The sequence below is a fragment of the Rhipicephalus sanguineus genome, chromosome 1 (assembly GCF_013339695.2).
Source record: "Rhipicephalus sanguineus isolate Rsan-2018 chromosome 1, BIME_Rsan_1.4, whole genome shotgun sequence".
NCBI lineage: Eukaryota > Metazoa > Arthropoda > Arachnida > Ixodida > Ixodidae > Rhipicephalus > Rhipicephalus sanguineus.
Genome location: NC_051176.1, coordinates 111,510,984 through 111,536,040, shown reverse-complemented (window position 1 = coordinate 111,536,040; position 25,057 = coordinate 111,510,984). Strand labels below are relative to the sequence as shown.

Genomic DNA, 25,057 nt, shown 5'->3' with positions numbered 1-25,057 from the left:
TAAACAGTGCAGGAGGCTTGCCTTCTTCAAAACCTTGCGAATGGTGCACAGGTGGGACATTCAACAAATTAAATATTCAGTGTCAACGCTATAAGGAAATACACAAATTGTGGTGTATTTCTCTTTCTCAGAGATTTAAAGGCCAAACCATAGGTAGAATGTTGACTGCAATGTACGAGCCAAAGAGAAGTCCTAGATGTGATGTCCTTGGGACGACAAAGGAGGATAATCTAAAAAATTGAAGGACACTTTGTTAATTCCGAAGTGTGTTCGGCGAAAGCCTGTGGCCATTCGACTGACTATGCCATGGTATCGGGAAAATCCACATTCTTGGCTGTTGCGCATTGGCGAATGGACACCACTGACGGACGCCGGCACAACGTTGCGCAACAGTTGCGCAACGCGCGTTGGAAGGAGCAACGCGCAACTGTTGCTATGCGCCGCTGTGCCATCACGTGATTGCTGAGAGAATGTGAGGGGGAGAGGCCCCAGCTGGCACTGTGCCAGGGCACGAACGGATGCCGCGAGTATGAGACATTAAAGGCTTTCGCCTTAATATTATATTCTCTTCAAGTAAACTTGAAGAGAGTGCCAGCAGCACACAACTACAGTGGACTCTCTTAAACGGAACCTGAAGGGACCAGGAAGATGTGTTCCATTTAACAGGAGTTCCATTTACTGAGAGGTGAACAAGGGTGCAGAATACAAGTACGAAACCAATCTTGTCAGAAGCACTTGTTCCATTTAAGCAGCAGTTCCGTTTAAGAGATTTCCGTTTACTGAGAGTCTACTGTATATCGTTTACCTCTTTTCCCAACTGTTCCCCTCTTTTCCCCTCAAGTCCTGCTAGTGTTGCCATTCCCATTCTGTGACTACAGTACGGATCGCAACTTCATCTTGTGTTTGCCACTGACAAGACACTGGAATAATAAGATGACGCAGCCTAAAACAATGGTCAAAATCTCAACAAGCACTTTATTTGTACTCATGGCATAATACATAAATATTAAAAACTAAAAAGTCGCTTGTTGCTTTACATAACAAAACAAACCCTTAAATAAAAAATTAATTTGCAATGTGGCAGCCAGATCAATACGAGTTTTCATGGTCACCCAAACCACAGGGAATACATTAAAAAAACAAGTGATGTGTTTGATGACACCTAAAAAAACAAGAGATCAGCATGTGCCAGCGTCATGCCAGCATGTGCCTGTGTGACGTGCATGGATTGCACAATGAAGTTACAGTATTGCACACTTGAATTAACGACAAAACACAATTTGCAAAAAAAGCACACAAGAAATCATGTTTTCAACATGTGTCGCTGCACTTTCGAGACCTACAAAAAAAAAAAAAGACAAACAAAAAGAAAGTATCACACTTGCTGAGCTCCTTGCAGGGCACTAGGTGTCTCCCTGCATACAAAACAGAACAAGGAAGTTTCATCAGAGCTACAAGTGCAAGAAATGCTGCTGCATGTAAACAGATATTCAGTGCCATGGCTGCAAAAAGCTTCTAGAATTGATGCTCACTAGGAAGGCTTTTTAAAAATAAAATCCTTGCTGCTCTGTACCTCGATTATTTTTTTTATTACAATTTGCAGTGGCTTTTAATGCTATGTTTAATGCTTGCTATGCATTAAATCTTATTGAGTAGCCCTACAGCTGATGCGACTTAACCTCAAAGCCTAGTCCTGCCCTCTGGTTACTATATGTTGTCCTTTAAGCACTAAGTTTTGTTGTCAATACTCACATTAGTCATGTAGTACCAGTGTTTTCTTGAAGGGCTTGGTTCAGCAGGGTAACCCTTTCAATGCAATGCTACATCTTTGTCTCTTAATGAATCAGTGTTTCTTGCATGGTTTTACAAACCTCGAGGTACACATTGTGAGCGAGATTGAAAGCAAAATAAATCATATGCTCGCTACATACCTCACCAAGCTCCTTGGTATACTGGTATGCAGGGAGTCAGAGCGTGTCCAAGTAGCAGTCATCATCCACGAAAGGTGTCTCCCTCCTGGATGGCGTCTCGGCCCGACCCTGCATGGCACTGCTGGATTGGTGCTCTACATCGCCTTCTTCTACTGCATCACTAAGCTGCAACGATGATTAAGGAAATTGTTTCTTCTCGCGAAGGGCAAGGCACTAACATGACAACAAAGACAAAAAAATATAAAGGATACCGGCAAACTACTCTGATAAGAAATGAGAAAAATGTTTTGAAGATTAGTCGTGTTCTGGCAAAATGCATGTCCACGAAATTTAAGTGTTTATATTCAATAGGTTCATACAACATATCCCAATCGTGTCGCTCGAACATCTGAAATCTTTTAAAAAGTCAACATGCATTTTTTGTGCGTACTCCTTTCAAAATATCCATTATATATAGAAAAGTAAAGCAACCCTAATGCATGACTTAGGGGTCTGAGAGTGGCACTCGCACTGACTGTGTTGGTAAACTTTTAACTGCAAGCCATCTTCTTTTTCTTCTCAGTTGATGTATTGATCCAGCTATTGCTGCAATATAAACTTTTACAGACATTACAAGTAAGCTACAACAGAATTTTTCTTTTGTCTAAATTTCGATATGAGCAGCATATGTATACCAGTCAGGGGCGTAGCCAAGGGGGGGTTGGGGGGGTTCAACCCCCCCCCCTCGAAATTTTTCAGTTTTGCTTGCGTATATAGGCACGCACACATACAAACGCACGCACGAACATACATAAAGTATGGTTGAACCCCCCCCGAAAAAAATTTCTGGCTACGCCCCTGATACCAGTGAAGCAATCATTGGAAAGCCACAGAAGGGGTAAAGTTTTGTTGTGAGCAGCCTTTAAACAGCACTTAAAGGGGTCATTTAACACACCCCTAGCCACAGTTTGCAGTTGCAGGTTGCATGTTTTGATGGTTGTGGAGATAAATGTAACAAGAACAGCAGTGACAGAAGAAAGAAAGTTTCTTTCACCGCTTCTTTCATCGATCGATGTAACCGCTCGAAGTTAATTGTACACGCACAAAACAGCTACGCTGAGAAAGCTTGCACACCGTGGTTTCCTATTTTATATGGCGTGCAGATGGCACTATTACTGTGGTAACAAAGCCCATGCAGCCGCCCCCAAACAAAAAGGGTGCACCATGGTGTGAAACTTGCACCACTTGAAAAACACCCATGAGTGTACAGCACATACATAATGGAGCTATTCAAGACCTTACACAAAGAGAAGATAAGCTTTCTTACAGATACGCTACCAGTGTGTACACTTCTCTGTAACATAGGAAGACGTTCAGAGGCCAGGGGTAAAAGGTTTGCTGTATATGCTCCCCACACTCCCTAAAGGGAGCCTACTTCTTCTGTTGAAAAAAAAAAAAAAGGCAATACTTTTTTGTAACTTCTTACAGGTAGAGCAGACACGTACGGCTATCTAGTAATGTATTGTGCATATTTCCAGAGGACCTGCTGAACACAGTCAAACTTGTTACACTGTACTACATTAATCTGGCTACCATTCTGTATTTAATTTGTAACTTTTGGACTTTCGTAAGTTCCAGAAAATTCCCAATTAGGGAATTTCACTCTATGTTGGTCATGCCAAAGTAATAATAATATCTGGGGTTTTACGTGTCATGGGTTTAACTCGCGACTTTCGAGTCAGCAGCTGAGCACTGTAACCACTGTGCTACCATGATAGACAGTCATGCCAAAAGCACTCGAAATATTCGGTCACATGAAGGACCGATTATTTTAGCTGTCAAATCACTTCATTAATCTATCAGACACACCATAGACACTATACCACACAACATGCCACTGAAAAAAAAAAAAAAAAAAAAAAAATGTTTGGTGCCCTCTAGTTCAGCTGGGCAAGAACAATGAAACATAGATATTTGGCAACAAAAATAAATATCTAGGGAGGGTTTTAAACCTGAAAAAACATGTGAACACATTTTTCAGCTACTACATGAAGGTTGGAAAAATTTTGGTTGATTTAGCATGAAATGACTCAACTGAATTTTATCACTGCCTTCAAACAACATGTACTGCGTACAGTCTAATGCTCATTTGATTTTGTACCAATATCAAGGAACTTCATAGTGGCCCCTGTCTAGGGTAGCCATTCTGGTAGGTGATGCTGCAACATATGCTATTCTTCACAACTTTCACAACTGTACAACCTTATCACCACTGACGTTTTGGCATGAAAATGCCAAAACTTCAGTACAAAAGCAAAGTTTGCCAATTTACTGTAACTACTGTTACAATTGCTCAACAAACTTCTGCAGCTTACACACTTGCATGCCTAAGTAGCACACAGAAGAACTCACATGCCAGTATGAGCTTCTTGGGTTGAACGAGTACAAGACTGCAACGATGTCATGCCTCAACTTGGCCTCGGTGAACTCAAAGAGGTTGAGCAGGTCAAGGACACTGTCAATGGGCAAACCAATGTGGTCACATTCCAGAAATCCTTTCTCAAACGAACTGTGTGCGTCATAATGCAAACAACAACACCAAAAAATATTCGTATCTTTATTTCAGCCTTCATTTTATACAAAATGAAAAGTACAAATGCTAGAACAAGGGCAAAATGCTGCTGTACAAAGTTAAATTCAAGCTGGATCACATGAGATAGCACGTCATTTTGGCTATTTCCAGGCACAAAAGGAGATGCATTTTTCCCGCCAAAACAGAAACTCAATGTCTTCTACATTTATTAAACTGCATGGCAGGACAAAAGTAAGATACCATACTGCTTCAAATTTCAGCGTACATACCAACATTCTTCTTTATAATATTTTGGAGCAGGAATGACAGACACCCATCCTTTCAGTGATTTGTTTGCAAAAAAAAAAAAAAGGCACCAGCCAGGTTTACATCTCCCAAATGTCATAATTCAGGCGATGAAGCTTGCCGAGAACACAGATAAAGAAATTGCAAGTAATAGTGCATCATGCTATCTTAATTCAGATTAAACAAAAGACACACGAAAATGAGCAGGCAATTTAGGCTCCCCTTGGTTGGCTGACTCGCCAGTGACGCATGTTGCAGTGAACATATTGTCCAAGCAAGCACCACAAGTAAACTAAATTACTTTAGTATGAACACAAATGTATTGTTTTATAAAAGCTGGTATAAAGTGTAGATTCTTTTTGTCTCCCCCTTTTTAAGTTGCACACAACTCTCAAACAGTTTACTTGAGTGATAATGTGGGCTAAGAGCTGTTTGAACTGCTGAGGAAGCCCACAAAGGGACAAAAAGTTATATTCAGCCCCTGAATTTTACTGAATAAATTAAATAAACAAAGGTTCACAAAGTATTCATATTTTCTGGAAATCCCATGGGGAGACTTATTTTTAAAAGGCCACTGATCTCTATACAAAAATTTCAACATATGCTCACTTCGATACTCTAACGATTTGTGACTATACAACTGCTAGTCAATTAGTTTTCCTGAAACTGAATTTTCAAGATTTTTAGCCGAGTTCCCGAAACATGTCTTTAAATGCGGGCCACCCCGTGTTTGCGACATTGTAGCCTACCTCACTACCTTTCCAAACAGGCGGTCAAAAGCAAGCAGTGATCCTCCAGCGGTCAAATCATCGCTGTCAGATTCTAAAATGCTGGAACAGGTCATTACATTGCATTGTCGTATGGCATCGTCAGTTTCTCTTTTCTCATGCCAGTGCCAAGTTTACTGTGTTCACATTACCACGGGGCAGGTTGTGACGTCACTGCAGATGCTTCACGAAGAAGCTACCCAGTTCACTTCCGATTTCGGCACATTGTTTCATCAGTTTCTAAGCCAACAGAACCACCCTACTTCTTACAGGACTGTCAATGTCATTCCAAAACAGCAATGTCATATGGTTAAAAAAACAGCGGAGTTCACTTTTAAGAGAGTGTATTAGCATATTTTCTCAGATCACTAATTAAAACCTTGGTCCTGCTTAAAGAGGCCTACTTAAACATACTTAAAGGGGCCTTGCAACACCTTTCTAGGTACTAATTATGGAACCTCACTACAGTCAAGCCTGGTTATATCGAACACGCAAAAAGCTATCAGTTTGACATCAGGCAAAATTCAATGTAAAACTTTTAGAGAAATGGATGACATAAAGACTTCTTATTTATAAGAGCACAATATTGAAAAAGCAGGATTACTTTCGAACCTTACACTGGCACAAAATAGTTCAGAATCTCCAGCTTTAGCATGTTCACTGCCTGCGATAGCATGCATTTCTGCACAATATCTAACAAGTCGGGAGCAGCCAAGGACACAAACGTCCACTCTTGTGCAGAAGTGCCGGGCTAAGGTGAGTGCATCTGTTACCTCAGGTGAAGTGGGCAAAGGATCCTCATTGTTGTCCTTCGGCTTACCACCTATGTATGGATTTGTAACGTATGTGACACAGTCATCGTTTCTGAGTTGTTCCCGTGGTTGCGACACCATCATCCGCAGTCACAAACTGATGAGCCATCAACAGCTTCCTGAAATGTCGACAGCTCACTCCTAACTTTGGAAATACTCCCTCCCAAGAAAAGCCATGTCCTTGGCTTTTTGCTCGATCATGAGAGCCAGATTCAAGAGTGTTGTGTGACAAGAGTGTTGTGAAATGTCAATGAATGCAATGTCAAGGAGTGGAGGGGGAGGGTAGTGAAAGATAGCAGAGCTTCTTGAGATGAGTACCAACTACAGCAGTGTTCAAGTGTTAGAGCGTCTGCCTCCAAGGTGTGACGTACTGGGTTCGATTCCCAGCGCTCCATACAGTGCGCGACAGGATGTGCAGAAAAGCGAGTCCCGACTACTTCATTGGCAGGTGATGAATGAGCACTCAGGATAACATCCCAAGGAAATGCACTTGCTGCTCGGTAGTCAGAATTTCTAGGCATGATTTTTACAGCATAGTGAAGGGCCATTGGCGTCGACGATACGGCAACTGGCAATGAGGATAACCAACAACGCTGTCGTTTAGAGCATGGGTTCTCAAACTAGGTCCCACGGAACCCAGGGGTTTTGTGAAAGGCATTTTAGGATTCCATGAGTGGTCAGAACGAATGCGACTCCCTCCCGTTTCACTCCTCTTACCATCTACAGTGAAAGCTTAGTGATATGATCACGGCTCTTACGAATTTCGGGGTGATATGAATTTTTCTTTAGTCCCGGCCAAGGCCCGTTGGCCTGCAGTGTAATGGAGTACGGTTGTTGCAAACCGATTTTCACCCCGCGACGTTTGATATGAACGTATGCTACCGCCCAGGTACGAAGAGGTGCTGTCCGCGCTGTCGCGGAAGACGCGCCAAGCACGTGCGGGCGCGGGAATGCAAGCGTGGGCATGCGCACCACGCTACCAATTGGTCAGAATGTAAGAAAAATACTTTTCTTACACAGTGGTCAGAATAAACATTCAGTGACGCGTCGTAGCCTCAGAGATCGTGAGCGTGAATCTTGGAGGCCTTAATATGTCTCAGAGTGCTTTCGTGTTTAGATTACAGATGCAGTTGGCGTCATGCTCCTTTTTTTAACACGTCAATGCGTGCTGCTGTAGTTGTACTGTGTGTACATGTGCCTGCCACGTCGACGCAAGCAATGTCCTCGCGCATCAGACATCCTAAGGACCGAAAGAAGAGGAGGATGGTCTTGGCGAAGGAGCTAGGCCTCACAATGTTGGGCCTCACAACGTCATTATGCAGGAATGTTGGGGACACACTTGCACGGGCACGGCCGTAAATCTCTCGAAAAACATTCCCAACACCGCTGCAACAAGAAAATAATAACATAGGACCACAGTTCTGAAATTTTCTGGCCTTCATCTATCGCATCAAAGCGCTCCTTAAGTTACTTTCGCCGCAGTACTCCGTTGTCATGCGGAAAACAGACTACGATTCGTAACAGGGCTGGGCAGTATCGCGATACAAGAGTATCGCGATAGTATTTCAGAGATACTTTTGAGTATCTGTATTTCTGTATCGAGATACATTTCAAAAATGTATTTGTATCTCAGTAGTGAAATACATTTACGATGTATCGCCTGTATCGCGATACTATGCAGGACATGGGTATCTCGTTACATTGTTTTTTTGTGTAGGAAATGAGTTGAGGCGTGTTTCCAATGGGGGAATGGCGTTTTTTTTTTCTTTTTTGTGCCAAGACAAGCAAAGGCGCGCCGCCGGTCGCCGACAGATAGGGCGGCGATGGTTTCCCCTCAAGCACAGAATGGTCCATGTGGTAAAGCGCGCGACGCCGCAGACGGCAGAATCGCGGGGGCAGTGTTGTCGGCCTCTGCCGACGAAAGTCGCTGTCTCTCAAGGTCAGTGCAGCACGCCTAATTTTTTTCTGGTGGCAAGCCATTACTTCACGACCCCCCGCGCGGATACCGCCTTGGAACAGGCTTTGCAATGCTTCGCGTGCGTTCAGTTCTCAAAGCGGCGGCACTTCCAAAAGCAGTTCCCATAGTCGCGGCGGAAGTTACTAGAAGATGGCTATCTTTGACGCGCTTTGAGCCAGCTCTCCAATGTCAGGGTGCGTTCCTAATTGATTACATGCGCGAAACGGTCTTTGTGGTAGCAGGCTCCCCCACCGCCGGAGCAGACTTTGCCTGTTGCGGCTTTCTGAAATGGGTGCTGGTAGCGTCGGGGGTAGTGACAGCTTCATTGAAGCCGACAGGGTCAGACGGCTTAGGATTCCGGAGATGGGGACAGACTTCGGATTCTGAACAGTCAGAACAACCCAAGTGAGGGCGGAAGCGTTTCGGTATTTAGATTACCCGAGAAGAGATATCGCCACGCTGCAGGGCAATCCGGCTATGAAGGCGATATTTATTCACTATAACACGAATTTGTGCTCGCCTTCAGCGGTAGACAGACTTTTTTTTCTTTCGTGAGTTTTGTGCTGAGGCTGAACCGGCACTGTTAGAAGACAGCCTATTTGAGAAACCTACACAGCAAACTTCTCAGCAAAGCAGATCTTCAAAATAAATGTGTGCTTTTTCTCAATTCACTGGTGTTCATTAGTGATTCGAGTGATTTGCTTAGAGTGTGCTATTTCTAGCATAGCTTAGTTTGTTCGCCAAGTATGTCGATTTCGGTGTCCAATCCTTGTTACTGTTGCTGTGAAATAGTGTATTTTTATTGCAATTGATACTTGTAATTATGTCATTATTACTAATTATGTACTTTGTCCACCCCCCTCCCCTGCGATGTCTTAATGGCGCTGAGGGTACTGAAATAAATATATAAGTGAACTGAACGTTTCGATGCGCTGTAACTTTCATTACAACATTATGCTGCACTAATAAGTGTCTTTGCGTAATATGAGCATCCTTCAAATAAAAAAAGTATTCCAGTATTTGTATCGCTGTAACTGTATTCCGGAATACTTTTTTCTTCTTATTGCAAAAGTATCTCCGAAATATCCTGTTACGTTAGAGGCAAATGTATCTAAGTATCTGTATTTTAGGCTTCCAGTTCATGTATTTCGATATCTGTATTCCGGAATACTTTTCTGAGTACATCTCTGCCCAGCCCTGATTCGTAAGAGGCTACTACCTGTCGCGGGTCACAACACAGCTGGTTCATTAATTACACACACGCGCACGGGCCGTATATTTATAGTGCAGGTATGATTGTTGATGTCTAAAAACTTCACTGACAATCATTCAGAGCTGTTCGTGACTTTGCTGCGGCCCTGAAAAGCAATAAATGAAAATGTATGCCAGCTTTTGTTGCATGCTAATTATCCATGCTTTCTGATGATACAAATTTCAGATGATATGAATATTTTTTGGTGATCCCGCGAGATTCGTATCACCGAGGTTTTACTGTAGTTTATTGAGTTAAACAAGATCACACACCTCAAGCGCACATCGGGAGTCAGTGCATAGTGAGAGATCCACATGGTAGCGGCACTAAAGACTTGTAGCTGTAAGTGCACACCATGAAATTTGTGCAATCTGCGGACCCACGGTGACACAGCGTATGGAGCACTGGTAATTCAAGCTCATGAGCGCAGTTTGTAACACATGTGCAGAAATCAATTCGGAAATTAAAATTGCAAGTTTATCCATGTATCATCACATTAAAGATAATAGGCCAATGTGGTGGCATTGATATTTGGTTGCACAGATCTACAGGCGTGTCGTCACTCCCCCGTTTTAGATTTTCCCTCATCCTAAATGTACACGAGTGTAAAGAGGAAAGGTCAAGGTGTTCCGCAGAACTTTGCAGAAGCGGTTGGGATTCCCCAAGGCCAGAGAGCTCAAGAACCACTTGTTTAGAGGTTAGCATCTCTATGAACTTCCTTGGCATTGTCCGATGGTTCTGCGCTAGGCCAAACACATTTCAAATAAATAAGGTATCAGAGTGTTATTTCTTACTTTCTCAGTGGAATCAGCGTGACCTCTTGAGGCTGACTGTGTTCGAACTTCACCCCTGGGACATCACAGCTGCATATTCGAAAGTCAATAGATTAGTTATCTAAAAACTAGGTACCAGTTTTCTGTATCAGTCCTACCTGGCCATTTCATTAAAAATCCAATAGTTGTTGCTGTCCCTTTTCAAGACCAGTGTTGGAAACTGGATGCACTTGGCTTCCAGCTGGAATAGAACAATGAAAGAAAATCATAAGGAACTGCCTTCTTGCATCTAGCATAAAAGAGAACAGATAATCTGCCCTTGTCAACCTTCCACTGGCACTAAGAACCATGATGTATTCCCATTCGTTGCCTCTACTTGAAGCTAATAAAACAATTACTTGTCAAGGAGTGAAGTCAAAAGTGCAAGGAAAAAATAAATAAAAAGAACCATAAACTTGTACTGGCAAAAGGAAAGGTGACGCATGGAAACTAATTTGGTCAAAATATGCCCACTGGTGGAACAGTTAATGAGGCTGGCTAATGCAAAATCTCTGAAATCATGAATTACATATGAGCCTACATGGCTCAGGCTTTTCACTGTCTTCCTGTAAAAATGAAGATAAAACTTTACAACACAGGACATCACGTATGCAAGTATTTGGCCTTGAAAAATACACCAGAAGTGATCCTACGGATTATGAACTTCAATATCTGGTTGAAACATGCAACAGTTTCTGAACATGAACAGTTTCTGAACATCTTAAAATGCTCCTCCTAAAAAATACACATCTTGACCACATCCAACCAATCTCCCAAAGCATCAGTGCAATGTTATCACCACCAACACACACATCGACAAAGAAAAGCAAGAAACACTGACAAAATCATCTATTTCAGAAGCACATGAATGAGAGGCAACGATAAAATGAGCAGGGAGTCAAAAAACATTACCAAAGTATTTTCTTCAGAGGCTTTCTTTTCATTCTGAAAGATCTCATGTTGCATAAACTCGCAAAGACCAGTGCCTTCTTTTTTACACACCATGTTGACGTTGTGAAATAATTTCAATAGGTGGGACATGAGGCATATAAGCAGGATACAAGCACTTGTACCTCCCAGCTGTACTTTATAAAACGCACATGCAGACATTTTGAAAATCTCATCGCCAGCAGAATTTTTAATGTGATGCTAGTTTGCTTTAACAATGATCTTATAATGGCCCTCCCAACAGGATTGGAGAAGAAAGCCAGGCTTTATTTCTAGGCTTTAATATTAAAAAAAAGAAAAGAAAAAAAAAACTCTTAGCCATATGTTGACAACCATAGTTCATGAGGGTGTTCGTTCTAATCATCTAAAGTCTAAGCTACAGTCACTTTAGCCCTTAAAATTTATACTTGAGCCAAGTTCATTGGCTTGAGTTCGATCGCTGCAACGGTTATTTGGGATGTAAATGCAAGATTAAATGGCTAGCTGTGTATAGGGGAGTGTTCCCCAATGCCTTCGCTATGTACAGTCACGGAGTCACTTGCAAGTGTCGTACACAAGACCATATCACACTGGACGCATAAGCATAGTGAATTGAGGGCATGTTTTTTTTTTCTTTGGTCTCTTTTTCACAAGCAGCAACTCCTGCCCAAAAACTGACATAGTGAAATCTGCCACTTGAAAATATTTTGTTCGCAGCTAATGTCTTCACAATGACCGAGAACTTGACCATGCTTCATTCAGGCTGAAGAGCCAATAGGTCAAAATGAAGCAGGTCGGTCCTGAGTGGCATGCGAGGCAAATTTGAAGTCCCCAGGGAGCTCCTGGTCCAGGAAAAATGGCCCATGCAGTGCTGTAGCATGTGGTGCTGACTAGCATTGTGCTAAATAAGCTCAGCCAATGAATAGTAGTCAGATCTAGACAGTGCATCCTCAATAACCATGAATTAGCTCACTACGAAGCAATGTCTGCTATGACATCCAACTTGTGAAGCACGGTGGGTTCAATGCACATGGACAAGCTAGTGTGCACTGACAAGCTTACACATCTGGGAGACAATGACATGCATTGCAAGTACTGACTGAATCGGGCATGTAGAAGTTCTTGAAAGAGCATACGTGTATATGTGCATGCCTCCAAACATTCAGACGACTGTCAATCAATACATGAAGAGCTTTTTGAGATTGCTCACAAGAGTATTTAAAATTTATTTAAGTCATAGCAATAATAAAACGGCTAAGAACATTACTGCTATCATACTCATTAGGCTCGCCTGCTCCTGCTTGCGACACAGCCACTGATGACATTACAAAGGATAGAACATGCTACGTATTTCATACCATCTTTGACGCGTGATTGTCAGTTCAATGATATTTGGTTAATGGGAACATCACCCAGCAATCGACGGTACTTTTTTATGTTCAAAACATGTTTTATGGCCCTTTTTAGAAACTCCCACAAATCTCTGGAAAAGAGGTAACACGAATGGACAGTGCTGCAGTGCCACTGTTGTCTGTGCATCTTTTATGTACACCAACGCTCAAGTACACAATGTAGACCATCTACATAATTAGAAAAGCACCAAGATAATTGCTTAGTAAAGTTATTAAGAGGCATGCTTTAGGGAAAAAGCAGAAAGCTGAGGCTGCATGTACCCTTTGAAGGATCACATCCGAGGGCCATCCAAGGAGCTGGCACACATTAGCAGTGGTTACGTAGGGCACACCCTCACAATTCACTACCATAAGGCAGTAACCAGATGTGAGGTGCTCCCTGAAAAGAAAATGCAATGATTGATGATTTGTTAATGTGTTAAGAATGGTTTGCCAATGAGCAAAAGTTTAGCTACGCCACTTTTGCTTATGAGATGAATGACCAGCATATAAAAAATTGCAAGAAGTGAAGCCATCACTTATCCAAGAGGTAAGCAAAATAATCATGCACTTGAGAAATGCTCGTTGACAATTGCCGCTGACTAGTAATTGCAAGATGGGGCACGCGTATCATTTTTTTACAACCGTTACAGCATAAGGAGCATGATTGGGCTAGTTGGTAGTCTATTATGTCTTAGAGCCAAATCAGAGCAGTGCTGCTCAGCACTGCTCTGATTGTAAATGTAACCCAAATTTCAGGGACACTTCCGTTGTGGCGCACAGCAAGGACAAAAACAGAAGAACTATCATTGAAGCTTACAGTATGATGTCGGGGAAGTTTGGCGCATGCGTTAGCTCCCCATCTATAGCACTCACGGAAAGACAAGTGTCATGTTTAGCGACACAAATATAAATGTAATTGGAGCATAAGTGACCTCAGTGATACAGACGTAAAGTTTGAATTAGATTTATGCACGTGTTTCACTGCATAGATAGCACCGATGCTTGGCTCATGCGTGGTTTGCCTACAGTGCCCTTTCTTTCGTATGTTACGTCTTTTCTTCCTCTCCTTTTTGACCTTCTTGTTTCAATAAATTCAGTTGTTAGATGCGCTTCGTCTGTGTTGTCCATGTTTTTTCGTCCTCAACTTTGCAGCGCTAAAAAAATTTTTCTACAGTATGTTCCACCACCCAAGCTGTTCTGAAAATGTGCCAAGCCTGTTTCCGGCCTATGCCTGCACAATCAATAATTGAGCGTACGGGGAGAGCCATGACCTGCAGTTAGCAAGCCCAACAGGTATGCAAGGGCGTCGTCCCTGGCACGATAACTGTTTCATGCATCATCACAGCTGTATTTAAAGTAAAGTTCCTGTATGTCAGTAACACTTGTAGATACCAATAACCTTTAGAGTACGAAACACCCCTGTTACAAGGTTGTGGGTGGCGAAGTTTAGATATTACATAAAGGAAAGTGTTGCCGAGGTCACCCTTCTCGTTTATGTGAATAACTAACCTGGCACATTTGTTTCTGTGTGAGGGTTTACTGTAATGATTAGGGACTTGTTCATAAGTATATTTATTCCGTGCATTTTCATATCGTACTTAAAGGGGCCCTGCAACGCTTTTCAAGGTAAGCATCTAATGGCTGCATTAAAAGAGTTTATTGCCTCACGAATCGACTGCTGCAAAAATGTTTAGAATCCGTTGAGTACAAGGGGAGTTACAGTGATTTATCACACGCTGTAATTGCTTTCTCTCTTCTCTTGTCCCTACGAGCACACTCAAAGCTAAGCAGGGAGAAGTGGCACAGGGGAAAGAAGATACGTCACGCGTGCGTCATGGCCTTGAGCACTATTTCTTTCTTTTTTCTTTTTTTCTTCAAATGCACTGCTCACATTCAGTGTGATCGCAAGCGAGCACGCGGGCACGTGGCAGCCTCCCGTGGTGGTCGCAGTAGCTATGCAGACACAATGCTCAAATGAGCCAATGGTCGTGAACTTGGGTATATGGCGCGGTCATTTGGGTGTATGGCATCATTTGTAGAAAGAAGAGGGAACAATTTCTAGCTCACTTTAAGAATTAATTGTAAATTCCAGGCAGCGTGCTGCGCTATAATGTTCGGCTTGCGTGTTCTCAGGAGTCTCGACCAGTGATCAGCAGCGTTTTCCGACCATGCTGAAAAAGTGTTGCAGGGCCCCTTTAAGAGCATGTTGCTGGGTAAAGCGGGTCATTCTTTCACTAATTAACAAGTCAAAACGTACATGTGTGGCCTAGACTACAGTAACATCAATGATATCTTGAAAATAAATGACATTCATGGCATTAAGGTGCCTGGTGTCTAGACAGGGTTCTCAGAGGAGTTGCACATACGCGTAGTATGTACATGTTCATTTCAAATTCCTTTTTAAACTTCCTCTGTCACAGCTATTTTTGTAAACATGCTGGAGGTGTGCCGATGTGTGGCGCTCGAAGGCAGCCTTTGCAGCTGCTGTGCCAGTTGTAGCTTGAGCATAGAGGGTGTAGGCGGGTGCTGGGCGAAGCCTATGCACTTCGACGTTCCATGTAGCTACTGTACTACCGCACCTCTCTTTCTTCATCTTACAGTGCATAACTTCAGACACTGCCATTATTTCTTGTGAGTATCCGGCAGCATCAATCCTCTTAATTTGCATGTAGAAACTTTCTTGGATCAGATGCACACAAGATTTCCTTAACATATTTCCAAGAAACGATTCAATAATAACTTAAGAGGTAAGAGTGGCTTCAAACCCCTGGGTTTGTACATCAAGCAGACCTCGTCTGAAAACCTGAGCCTCAAGCCTAAAAACTTAATTTCATCATTTTGCAGCAGCTCGTGGGTTTATCACCAGGGGGTGTAAACGTCTAGAAAAAATAGATAAAGTACCGGAAACCATTGCATCAAGACTAAACAAGGTAAAGGTAAACAAGGGCCATGTGGCGACGCGTTGCTGAAGTTGTGGATGTATGTGAATTTGAAGTGTGCTGCGCTGTACACTCATGCTGATCAAAAACAAAGGGAAATAATTGAAGAAGCAGACATGGCCAAGGTAGGTCACCACTGTATGAGTGTGCCTTCTGTTGCCCTGTCTAAGTAAGAATTATGCTATGTAGTAACATGCATTAGTGACCGTTAAAAAGATTTACTAGTTTGCAGTTTTTTGGATGTTACTGCTTTTTGTTAGCTGGCTGATTATTGCTTACGAGTCTTGTGATTTGTGGAACTTGAGGGGCGCAGGTGCACTGTTTCTGTTATAAAAACGTGTCCGAATAATAAAGATTCAGTTGGAAGTTTAGTGTTTGTGTGTGTTGCATTCATTTCGCCCCTTGCTGAAAAATATTTTGCGCTAAGACAACATCATTACAGCATGGAAGGAGCTAACTTTTATGACTCTGACCACCCGATACTGGTCTAAGTAAAAGAGAAAGTCCCTTCCCTGCCGCATTTGCTGGCTCCCCTCCTCTTTCTGGGAGCACTTAGCAGCTCTCTCTCTCTCGCTCCGCATTTGGTATGAATGCGGGGCGGGATAGGACCTTATCGCACCTGGACCTGGTTAAGCCAACACGGTGACCTAAACAGCATATTTTCACTTGGAGTGTCCCTAAAATTGCTATCGTAATAAAAAGAAACCTTAATACGCCCAGTGTTGTCAATCACTGAAGACAGACTATACTGACGCTGACATACAGAACTTATTGCCATGCTATAAAAAATTACTAACGGCATCGGTTCACATCTAAACAACAAAGTTCCATGCATTACATTGTTAACTGAAGCACTTTCTTGAAACATCTCGTTTAAAAATTAAGCTTACTTTGCAGACATTCATCGCACAATCAAAATTAAATTTATAGAGGATAATGGAAAACAGGCAGAGGCCAGCTGCCTGTTGCTCTGTAGTTCGTCTGACGCACATAAGCTCATTTACTTTCTTGATATCTCGCATGTTTCCGCCCACTGGTCCCTGCAACTAGTCATTGTTTAATGCTATCTGTAAAGCCATGCCTGTGCCGCACGCTGAAAACTGTGCAAGAAACTGATGGCATACTTTACATGATGCCCGCTACAGTTAACATATGCAGAAGGCTGTATGCTAAGCAAGAGCCACAATTTTTCACAAATGGATTCCTATGAGACTGACAGCAATTAGCGTGTGCATACTATGTACCATCAACATAAATTGAAATGCCAGCAAAAATTAACGGAACAGAACTCCTTTTATACATAATTTCATACCAGTATGACATGCAATCCCGATGTAGCTTCATTCTAGGCACGTATAGTAGTCCCATATGTATGTTGCAGTATCTGAATTGAGCAATTCGCACAAATGTATACGAGCCATTTTAATCTTCCTCACACTTGAATCTATGCAAACAGCATAAAAGTAAAGCGAACACTTACGGCTTCACTGCCCGGCTGGGACGACGTCCATCTAGCTCTTCTCGAAGCAGGTCCAAGATATCCACCTCACTGTTTCAAGAACAATAAAAACAGCTTCAAAAAATTAAATATGGGAATTTCACATTCCAAGACCACAAACTCATTTTGAGCCATTCCATGGAGGACGACAAATTTAACCATCTAGGGACCTTTAACTTTCCCCCAAATAAATGTAAATGAATGCTCCCACATTTTGCCTAAATCAAAAATGTGGCCTCCACGGTCGAGATCAAACCCACGACCTCGATGCTCAGCAGCGCAATGCCATAACCAGTAAGCTACCATGGTGGGTCTAAAGCAGCTTGTTATATTTTTCAAAGTATGCACTCTTTATCGAAAGATGCATAATATTAATGCAAGTTCATAACACAATTTGCTAACATTTAAAAACCATACAGATAGTCTTTATTTTTAGCAGCATGAAACAATGGCCCTTGTGCCACAAATGGTCACAGAAATGCTGTACTTATGTAAATCACAGTTACTGGTAGCTTGGACAAGCTGACCTGGTAAAAAACATGGAAAAAGTTAAGGATCACAAGGCATATGCACAGGCATCCTAAACTAGTACCAGAACTTTTTCTGCTATCCTGTAATAATGTTATGAGAGATAATATCTCAGGTTTACTGTCTAAAGAAATTCAATATATTCTGGTGGCCTAATGACATATTTTGAAATGATAATGTAAAACAATTGGCAGCAGGGCTGGAAAAGAGTGCATATTTATAACAGCAGCTCAAAAAGAACAATCTAAAGTTCTAGTTTATGTGATAAGATGGGGAGAAAATGTGCTTACTCGTCAACAGCCTCATGTGAAGGCTGGTTTGTCATTCTTTCAGTCGCAAGAGGCGTTTGAAACTGAGAAGGTGGCACCCCAGGAATGGCCATGGCAGGCTTCAGTGGTGGCTGTACAGGTCCCTGGAACTGAGGCTGCACAGCTAAACTAGGAGTGGACTGTACAGCAGATTCTCCACCAGGCTGTGCAGTATCTCGAACAGCTGACTGCAAATATCGGTGCACAGTAGACGCAGCAACTGGTTCTGGATCGTGAACTGGTTCTGATGCTGGCTCTCCCCTTGAATGCACGTCGATCTGCACTGCTGACTGCATGGTTATTTGTGCAGATTCTGCGCATGGCTTCACAGTTGATGAGGCATGGCACCTAGCTAATCGCTGTTCTTGTTCAAAAGGTTCTTGCCAATCCTTTAGAGGTGGAATCTCTTGGCAAGAAAGATAGTAATTTGTATTAGGTTGACATGGTATAACATGCTCATCAGGGACTTGTTCAGAATATTGTGGTGTAGGCATTTGTACGCCATTGGTATGGGGCACTGATGGAAGATCCTTAGGTAATGTTGATTGCACATGTCCTTTTTGTTGAGCTTGTTTAAGTGCTGGTGCATGAGCACACTCTTCATCTAATGGCTGAGCAGGTTTGGTTGCTTGTGAAGCAGATGCAGAAGTTTGGGCACTTGGCTCAGCTTGGTGAAACGGCAGGGAATCTTGAGCTCTCAGTCTGACGTCGGCTGGTTGAGGTCCAAGGCCTGTTCGCATGCTCTGGTCAGCTACAAATCCCCAGTGTTGAGATGGGTGTACCACAGCTGTTGGTTGTTTGCTGGTGATGTCACTGCCACTGTTCAATGACGGAGGTGTGCCTGGGACATTCACTTTTCGGTCTGTGGAACATGGCCCAGCTTCCATCATCCGGGCTATTGTTTCCTGGAGTAGAGAACAGGGCTATGAATGTATGACTCAAATGCTTGTACATGAATTAGAGAACAAATATAGCATACTGCATAACCTTCGTAGAAATAGAGCTACTTTCACTGACTGAAGCAGACACTTATTGAATGATACACTAAGGAGATTGAAAAAATCTATAAACAGGGCGTGAGTGCTCAAGCCGACGTTTCGACAAGTGGACCTGTCTTCTTCAAGGCTGGAACTGATTCCAGTTCCAGCCTTGAAGAAGACAAGTCCACTTGTCGAAACGTCGGCTCGAGCACCAACACCCTGTTTATGAATTTTTTCATCACAAGCTTCCATCTTCCACTTCATGCCGTTACTAAGGAGATTATGCAATGTAACTTTTATTGTCTGAAATAATGCACAATAAAGGCGCACCAACAGTATGTGTGTATAGCTATCACCCCCCACTTCTGAAAGCCACAGCAACTGTATGCAGTCCTCAAGCATGTTCCAGGACATGTGGTAAGGGCACACAGAATTGTATGCAAAGTACTGTAAAATCCCGAGCAAGTGCACACCCCTCTCCCCTCCCGCCACTTTCATTGTTTCATTCACACTTTTTATTTAGCCGATGAGGTGAATAAAAACAGTGAATGCATGCATGTTCAATAAAGCATTTCATTAGAACACAGTGTGCCTTCTTTACTCTGAGCAGCTTTTCCGTCGCCATCTTGAGTTTTGATCCATGACTGCGCAAGCGCCCCCCCTCCAAATCTTGTCTGATTATCTTTCATCATAGGGGGGGCGCTTGCTCGGGATTTTATGGTAATAACCTACAACCTCCTCAGCATACGATACACGCCTGTTACAACTGATCTCAACACAATAGACCATTCTTCTTGTGGCAAAGCATAAAACAAAGTAAACATGAAGGTAGAAAGGAAGAAAAACACAGCCTTGCATTTATCACACTTTCTCTTCTGTGTTTTTACACTGTTGACCACAAGAAAATGGATCACCAACAAGCTTAGCAAGCCCTTCATCTGAAGCTACTTTTTTCATTTAGTTCAGCCCATGCATATTACTAATGCAACAAATTCTACTGGGTGTGTCCAGATAAGACCGAATGCGAGGTCCCGGTCAACATTCCTGATTATCATGAAATTTAATGTAGGCCAAGGCATTAGATGCAGAACAACGGTTTCGAAGTTAGTCTTGCGAAAAAAAATTTTGTTCGAATGAAAAAAATATATAAATTTTGGCCGCAAAAAAAAACAAACACTTTTCTGCCCATTTTGCGATTTCTGAATTTTGAATGCACCTAGGCAAAAAATGGTGTACTTCTTGGTCACAGCCTTTACCTACAAAGTGATGCATCCCTTCTCTCGTTCCTCCTCTGAGCGTAGTTTGGCACGCAAGTAGAGCTCATCCGCACTCGAAGCGGCAATTATGTAATGTGAGCGCCCGCAGCATCGAGTAGCCGCTGCTGTGGGTTTGTCAAGTGGCTGATCACAAGACAAAGCTTGCTGAAACATGACACCTGGCTGCAAATTTGTTGGTGTGGAGCTGCTGCTTTGTGATTATGTCACGTACAATTATTTTGAACAACTTATATCTGATTGTAAGCACATAACGAACGGTGCGGCCACTAGGCTGACTTGGTCACATTTGACGCATTATAACTTGCTAGCAACCAAAATAATGCAACATTTTTTTTATGCAGATTAGCAGATGACGTCCTCGACTAGTAATGTCTAGTAGAGCCTAGTAGATGCCCACCCTCGACGTGGTCTTTTCCGCTCCTGACCGACTACGGAGGTTATGTCAACAGGTAAATTCAAAGAGCAACAAGGTAAACTCATGTCATATTAATCATCGAACACTTTTTGTAAACTGTACTCGCAACGTTGTCTATGCCATTCCGCTTTCGTGTAAAAGGACGTACGTTGGTCAGACTGGCAGATGTATCAACCAGAGACTAAAAGAGCACAATTATAACATCACAAAAGCAATCTCAGGTCATTAGGGCATTCATTGCCGAGGTTGTGGCTGCATGCCCTTGTTTGAAAGCACCTCTATCCTGTATAAGGCGCATAGTAAGATGACACGGGAAATTGTTGAGGCCTATGAAATTACTAGATTAGAAGAAATGTGCATTAGCCAGCCTTCCCTCTAGCTTTCTCAAAAAGAGTTGCAATATTTTGCTTTGCGCGGTACTAATTTTTTTCTATGTCGTGATATTACCCTGTACACGTGTTCGGTTCAGCGATATACCCACTGATTGTCCATTTGTTGTTTATGTTGTTTCCGCTCGCTCGGTATATATTTATCGGTTCAAGCGAAAATAAAATCAGTTGAAAGTAGCGCTATGTCCTTGTCTGTTTTCTTTCTATGTCCCTGTTTAGTCGCGCTTACTCAATCTTCACAGTTTACTGAAGAGTTTATGTGTGAGACACATTTTATAGTTCACTGCATACTTAGATGAAATATCAGGTCAACTAGGTTGGAAAGAAATAGGAATAAAAAATAAAGGAAAATATCTCAACAGCCTACGATTTGTAGATGACATTGTGCTCTTTAGCAATGATGGATATGAATGGCGATAAATTATTGAAGTCCTAAACTGGGAAAATGCTAAAGGAAAACTGTAGATAAATGTGGTGAAGACAATCGATAGCTTGGCAAAAAAAAACAAGAGTCCAAAATTAACATCCAGCATTTAGAACCTGTGCAAGAGTATGTATACCTAGGTCAATTAGGAACAGGAAAGCCTACTTATGAAAAGGAAATTCACTGCAGAATAAGGACGGGTTGGAGAACATATGGCAGACAGTCCCAAATCGTTACAAGCAATTCACTACTATCCCCAAACTGAAAAGTGCACAATCATTGTATTTTGCCAGTGCTAACACGTGGAGCTAAAACTGGAGATAGCAATGAAACTCTACAAGTTAAAGGAACCCTTCTGACGATTTTGTATGAATGCATTGAGCTGGCAGAGCTAGTCCTTAGGATCATTAGCAGACCAATTTGAGTTCTGTTCTTAAGTGTGTTATTTATTAAAAGGATTCAAATCTTAATCACTGCACATAGCAGCAGCTCAGTCAAAAAAGTTTTCAACCGCCCCTGCACATGCCACGTTCCAGGGGTGAGCGACTTCACACAGGTGAGTGAGCCAATTGGACATCCTGTTGACATAGTAATTTTTCCAACTTAATTGTGAACAAATGCAATTTGTAATATGGTTGAAACACTTCATAATCTGTTTTGTTTAAAAAAGCAGTAACAGAAAGAGAATACGCAATCGCACCTTACTGCTAGACTCGGGACTTCCAGTGTACAGAAAACATTGTCTACTTGCATTACAATGTGCTCTATGTTGACATGAGCTGCATGACCAAAGTGTATCTAGAGGTTTCTTTTCTCAGACACCATGGATCGCTCTTGCTCCATTGTGGGCTGCAAATCTAGTGACTGGCAACATGTCAAATTATCATGTGCCTGTGCAAGGCAACCAGCGAGCAGAGTAGCTGCAGAGCATTGGTATGCTAGGCACTGGGCTGCTGCTATCCGATCAACGCCACATTCCATGTGTCTGCAGTTGCAACTTCACCCCCAAAGATGTCACCACAATCTGCCTTCTTCATTTTCCTGTGCTGCCCTCTGGCGTTTTGGTAAGGTTTTGGTAGGGGCGGGACAACCGGTATTGCCAAAGGTGAAGCCTCCGAGATGAAGAGACGTTGCGCGACTTTTCCGCTAGGGGAAGGGCGCATGCACTGGAGCATCGTGAAAATGGCAGATTCCTATATTTAAATTTATCGGTGATTATTCTCAAATAGCTTTTATTTGTCCGTACACTTTCTAGTGCTTGCAGGTTATCAGCATTCTGGAGAAGAAAACGTGAGCAGCCAGCAGCAGCAGCGTCGCACCTGGCGGCGTAGAGCTGTGGCTGCTGGAGGCAGTGCTAAGAAGGAGAATCACAGCCAGAAATAAATAAATAAATAAATAAATAAATAAATAAATAAATAAATAGGGGACATCATTTGTGGTTTTAAACTGTAGTGTAGCAATTGTGACATAAATGGACATCAATATTCTTCTGTGTATTTACCTGTACAGCATTCTGCTATTACATTACTAATAAAGATTGATTGATTGAAACAAAGTGGGTGAAAAAACAAGCTGCCGTCGGTGGGGACTTGCAAGTCTGATGTTCTACCAATTAAGATACAACGGCAGTCTTCCTCCCGTCCCTTTTATTAGGGAATTCTGTGCATGAAATCCTGGAAATGTTAGCCAGCGCCACTCGTAGGCATGGCGCTGAGTGTGGAACTCTCTTTTTGCCAGCTAGCATCAAGTAGCACATGATTCATTTCATGAGTTTTCTTAGGCAACAACTCGAGAGCACTGTCTAGTAGCGCTGGTTTTGTGGTGGCCAGATATTGTTTAGGCTTCATAACAAGCCTGCAAGCAGAACTCGTTCTCACATGAGTGCAGCTGCACATTTTACAAAAAACTGATATAAGGTACTACCACGACAGCATTTTTGTCTCTTACGAGTGTGCCCCAGCCATAAGGTTGATGTTTATTGGAGCCTTAAAGATCAGCACAATATTCCAACAGTTGAGAGACTTGACTACGCTGGTGCTAGTTTCCTGGCACAATATGGAGCAGTGCAAAACTGGGGAATTTTTCTCAGTGTGAGCCATTCCATTCGAGGCAAGGTCATGCCAAAAATGACTTTTCTGGTGTGAGTACGCGAAAAAATGTTTAACACAAAATTTGAAGGAAATTTGTCAGTTACTTTTATGAGGCTGTAAAGGGTAACTGTGACCAACTGCATTTTGACTGAAGTAATTGTAATCTACTTTTCTTCCATAATGTGTATGAGTCTGCTGTCATCATTTTATGAATTGCCATTGTTACCCTGCTTGACCAGAACATGGTAAACAACTGTCTCTCTTCTGCTCAACAATGAACTGAATTGCCTTTTCTATAGAAAAGGCAATTCAGATAAGATGTAAAAGCAGAGAGAGCGTATTTGTGAATTACGCAGAAGCAGTTATCCACATATTTTAGAAAGACCTTTGGTGTGGGAGTGAGGGAATCAAGCACCTTATGATCTACATCCCCCATGACAAGCAGCAGAAACAAATACATGCACCCATGGCTGTACCACACATTTACAGGTAGAAGATTTGCTGAAAGACAAAATACGTATTCGATCAAAAAAGTATAACACATCCAGACACATCAGGAACCTTGAGTGGAGACCTACCAGGCAGCAATTCATCAGTTTTGTGGGCAGCAGTGCAACCCTTTACAGCCACTGAAATGCTAGTGAATAGTGCATTTTTTTTTTACCAAAACAAACCATAGAGTCATCACCAGCGGGCACGATATTTTGTACCTTTCGAATACGAAAAATACAGGCAAACTTAACATCTGTGAAGAAGGAACTGCACATTAATATAGCAATGGTCTCTCAATATTTCCATCAAACTTTTTTACAGAAGGTCACAACAATGTGCAGTCAGATTAGCATCTCTGCTGTACTTACTTTGTACTTCAAGGTGGGCAGAGCAAGACGACGTTCCACCAGCAGATCAGAAACGTATTCTTCAGAGTTGTGGCTTGTAATGCAAAGACTGACAGAGTGCAGAGCACCCCGACGCTGCATAAGACATGAAAAAAAAGTTTGGAGTGTTGGCTGGTTTGCAAGGTGTGAATTCGTGATGGCTTGCTAGATAAATTGGCACTATTTTCATAGCACAGATTTCCTCGTCTACTGATGCACAACTCAATTTTAAACAGCACAAACAAATTTTTTTTTCTGCACTGCATGTCAACCTACCTCACTTGCTGCAACCAGTGTACATGAAGTTGACTAACCACTGATGGGGGACACTGTGTGGTAGGTTACGACTGGATAATGGTGAGAGCAACATGAGTGCTATGTGGATTTTGCTTCTCTCAAGCTTCAGCGCAAGAAACGTAAATAGGGGTTATAATTACATGGGGAAAATATGTATTTGGTCAAAAGGGTCTAACACATTCAGACAGATCAGGAACCTTGGGTGAAGACCTATCAGGCAGCAATTCATCAGTTATGTAGGCAGCAGTGCGACCCTTTACAGCCACTAGAATGCTAGTGAAGTGCTTTTTTTTACCAAAACAGACCATAGAGTCATCATCAGCAG

The 25,057-nt window shown here is 42.3% G+C and overlaps 1 protein-coding gene across 1 annotated transcript in view; it reads right to left on the bottom strand.

Moving 5' to 3' along the window:
* Positions 1-960: 960 nt before the first annotated feature.
* Positions 961-25,057, bottom strand: part of LOC119396079 (uncharacterized) — a 101,088-nt gene continuing 76,991 nt past the window's right edge. Inside the window, exons 13-21 of the mRNA XM_037663164.2 lie at positions 24,418-24,531; positions 17,965-18,887; positions 17,129-17,197; positions 12,989-13,106; positions 10,508-10,590; positions 10,371-10,439; positions 4,323-4,425; positions 1,937-2,096; positions 961-1,415 (exon numbers count right to left, since the gene is read on the bottom strand). Coding sequence (XP_037519092.1) covers positions 1,968-2,096; positions 4,323-4,425; positions 10,371-10,439; positions 10,508-10,590; positions 12,989-13,106; positions 17,129-17,197; positions 17,965-18,887; positions 24,418-24,531 — 1,608 coding nt within the window. The 3' untranslated portion in view covers positions 961-1,415; positions 1,937-1,967. The remainder of the gene's footprint in view (positions 1,416-1,936; positions 2,097-4,322; positions 4,426-10,370; positions 10,440-10,507; positions 10,591-12,988; positions 13,107-17,128; positions 17,198-17,964; positions 18,888-24,417; positions 24,532-25,057) is intronic.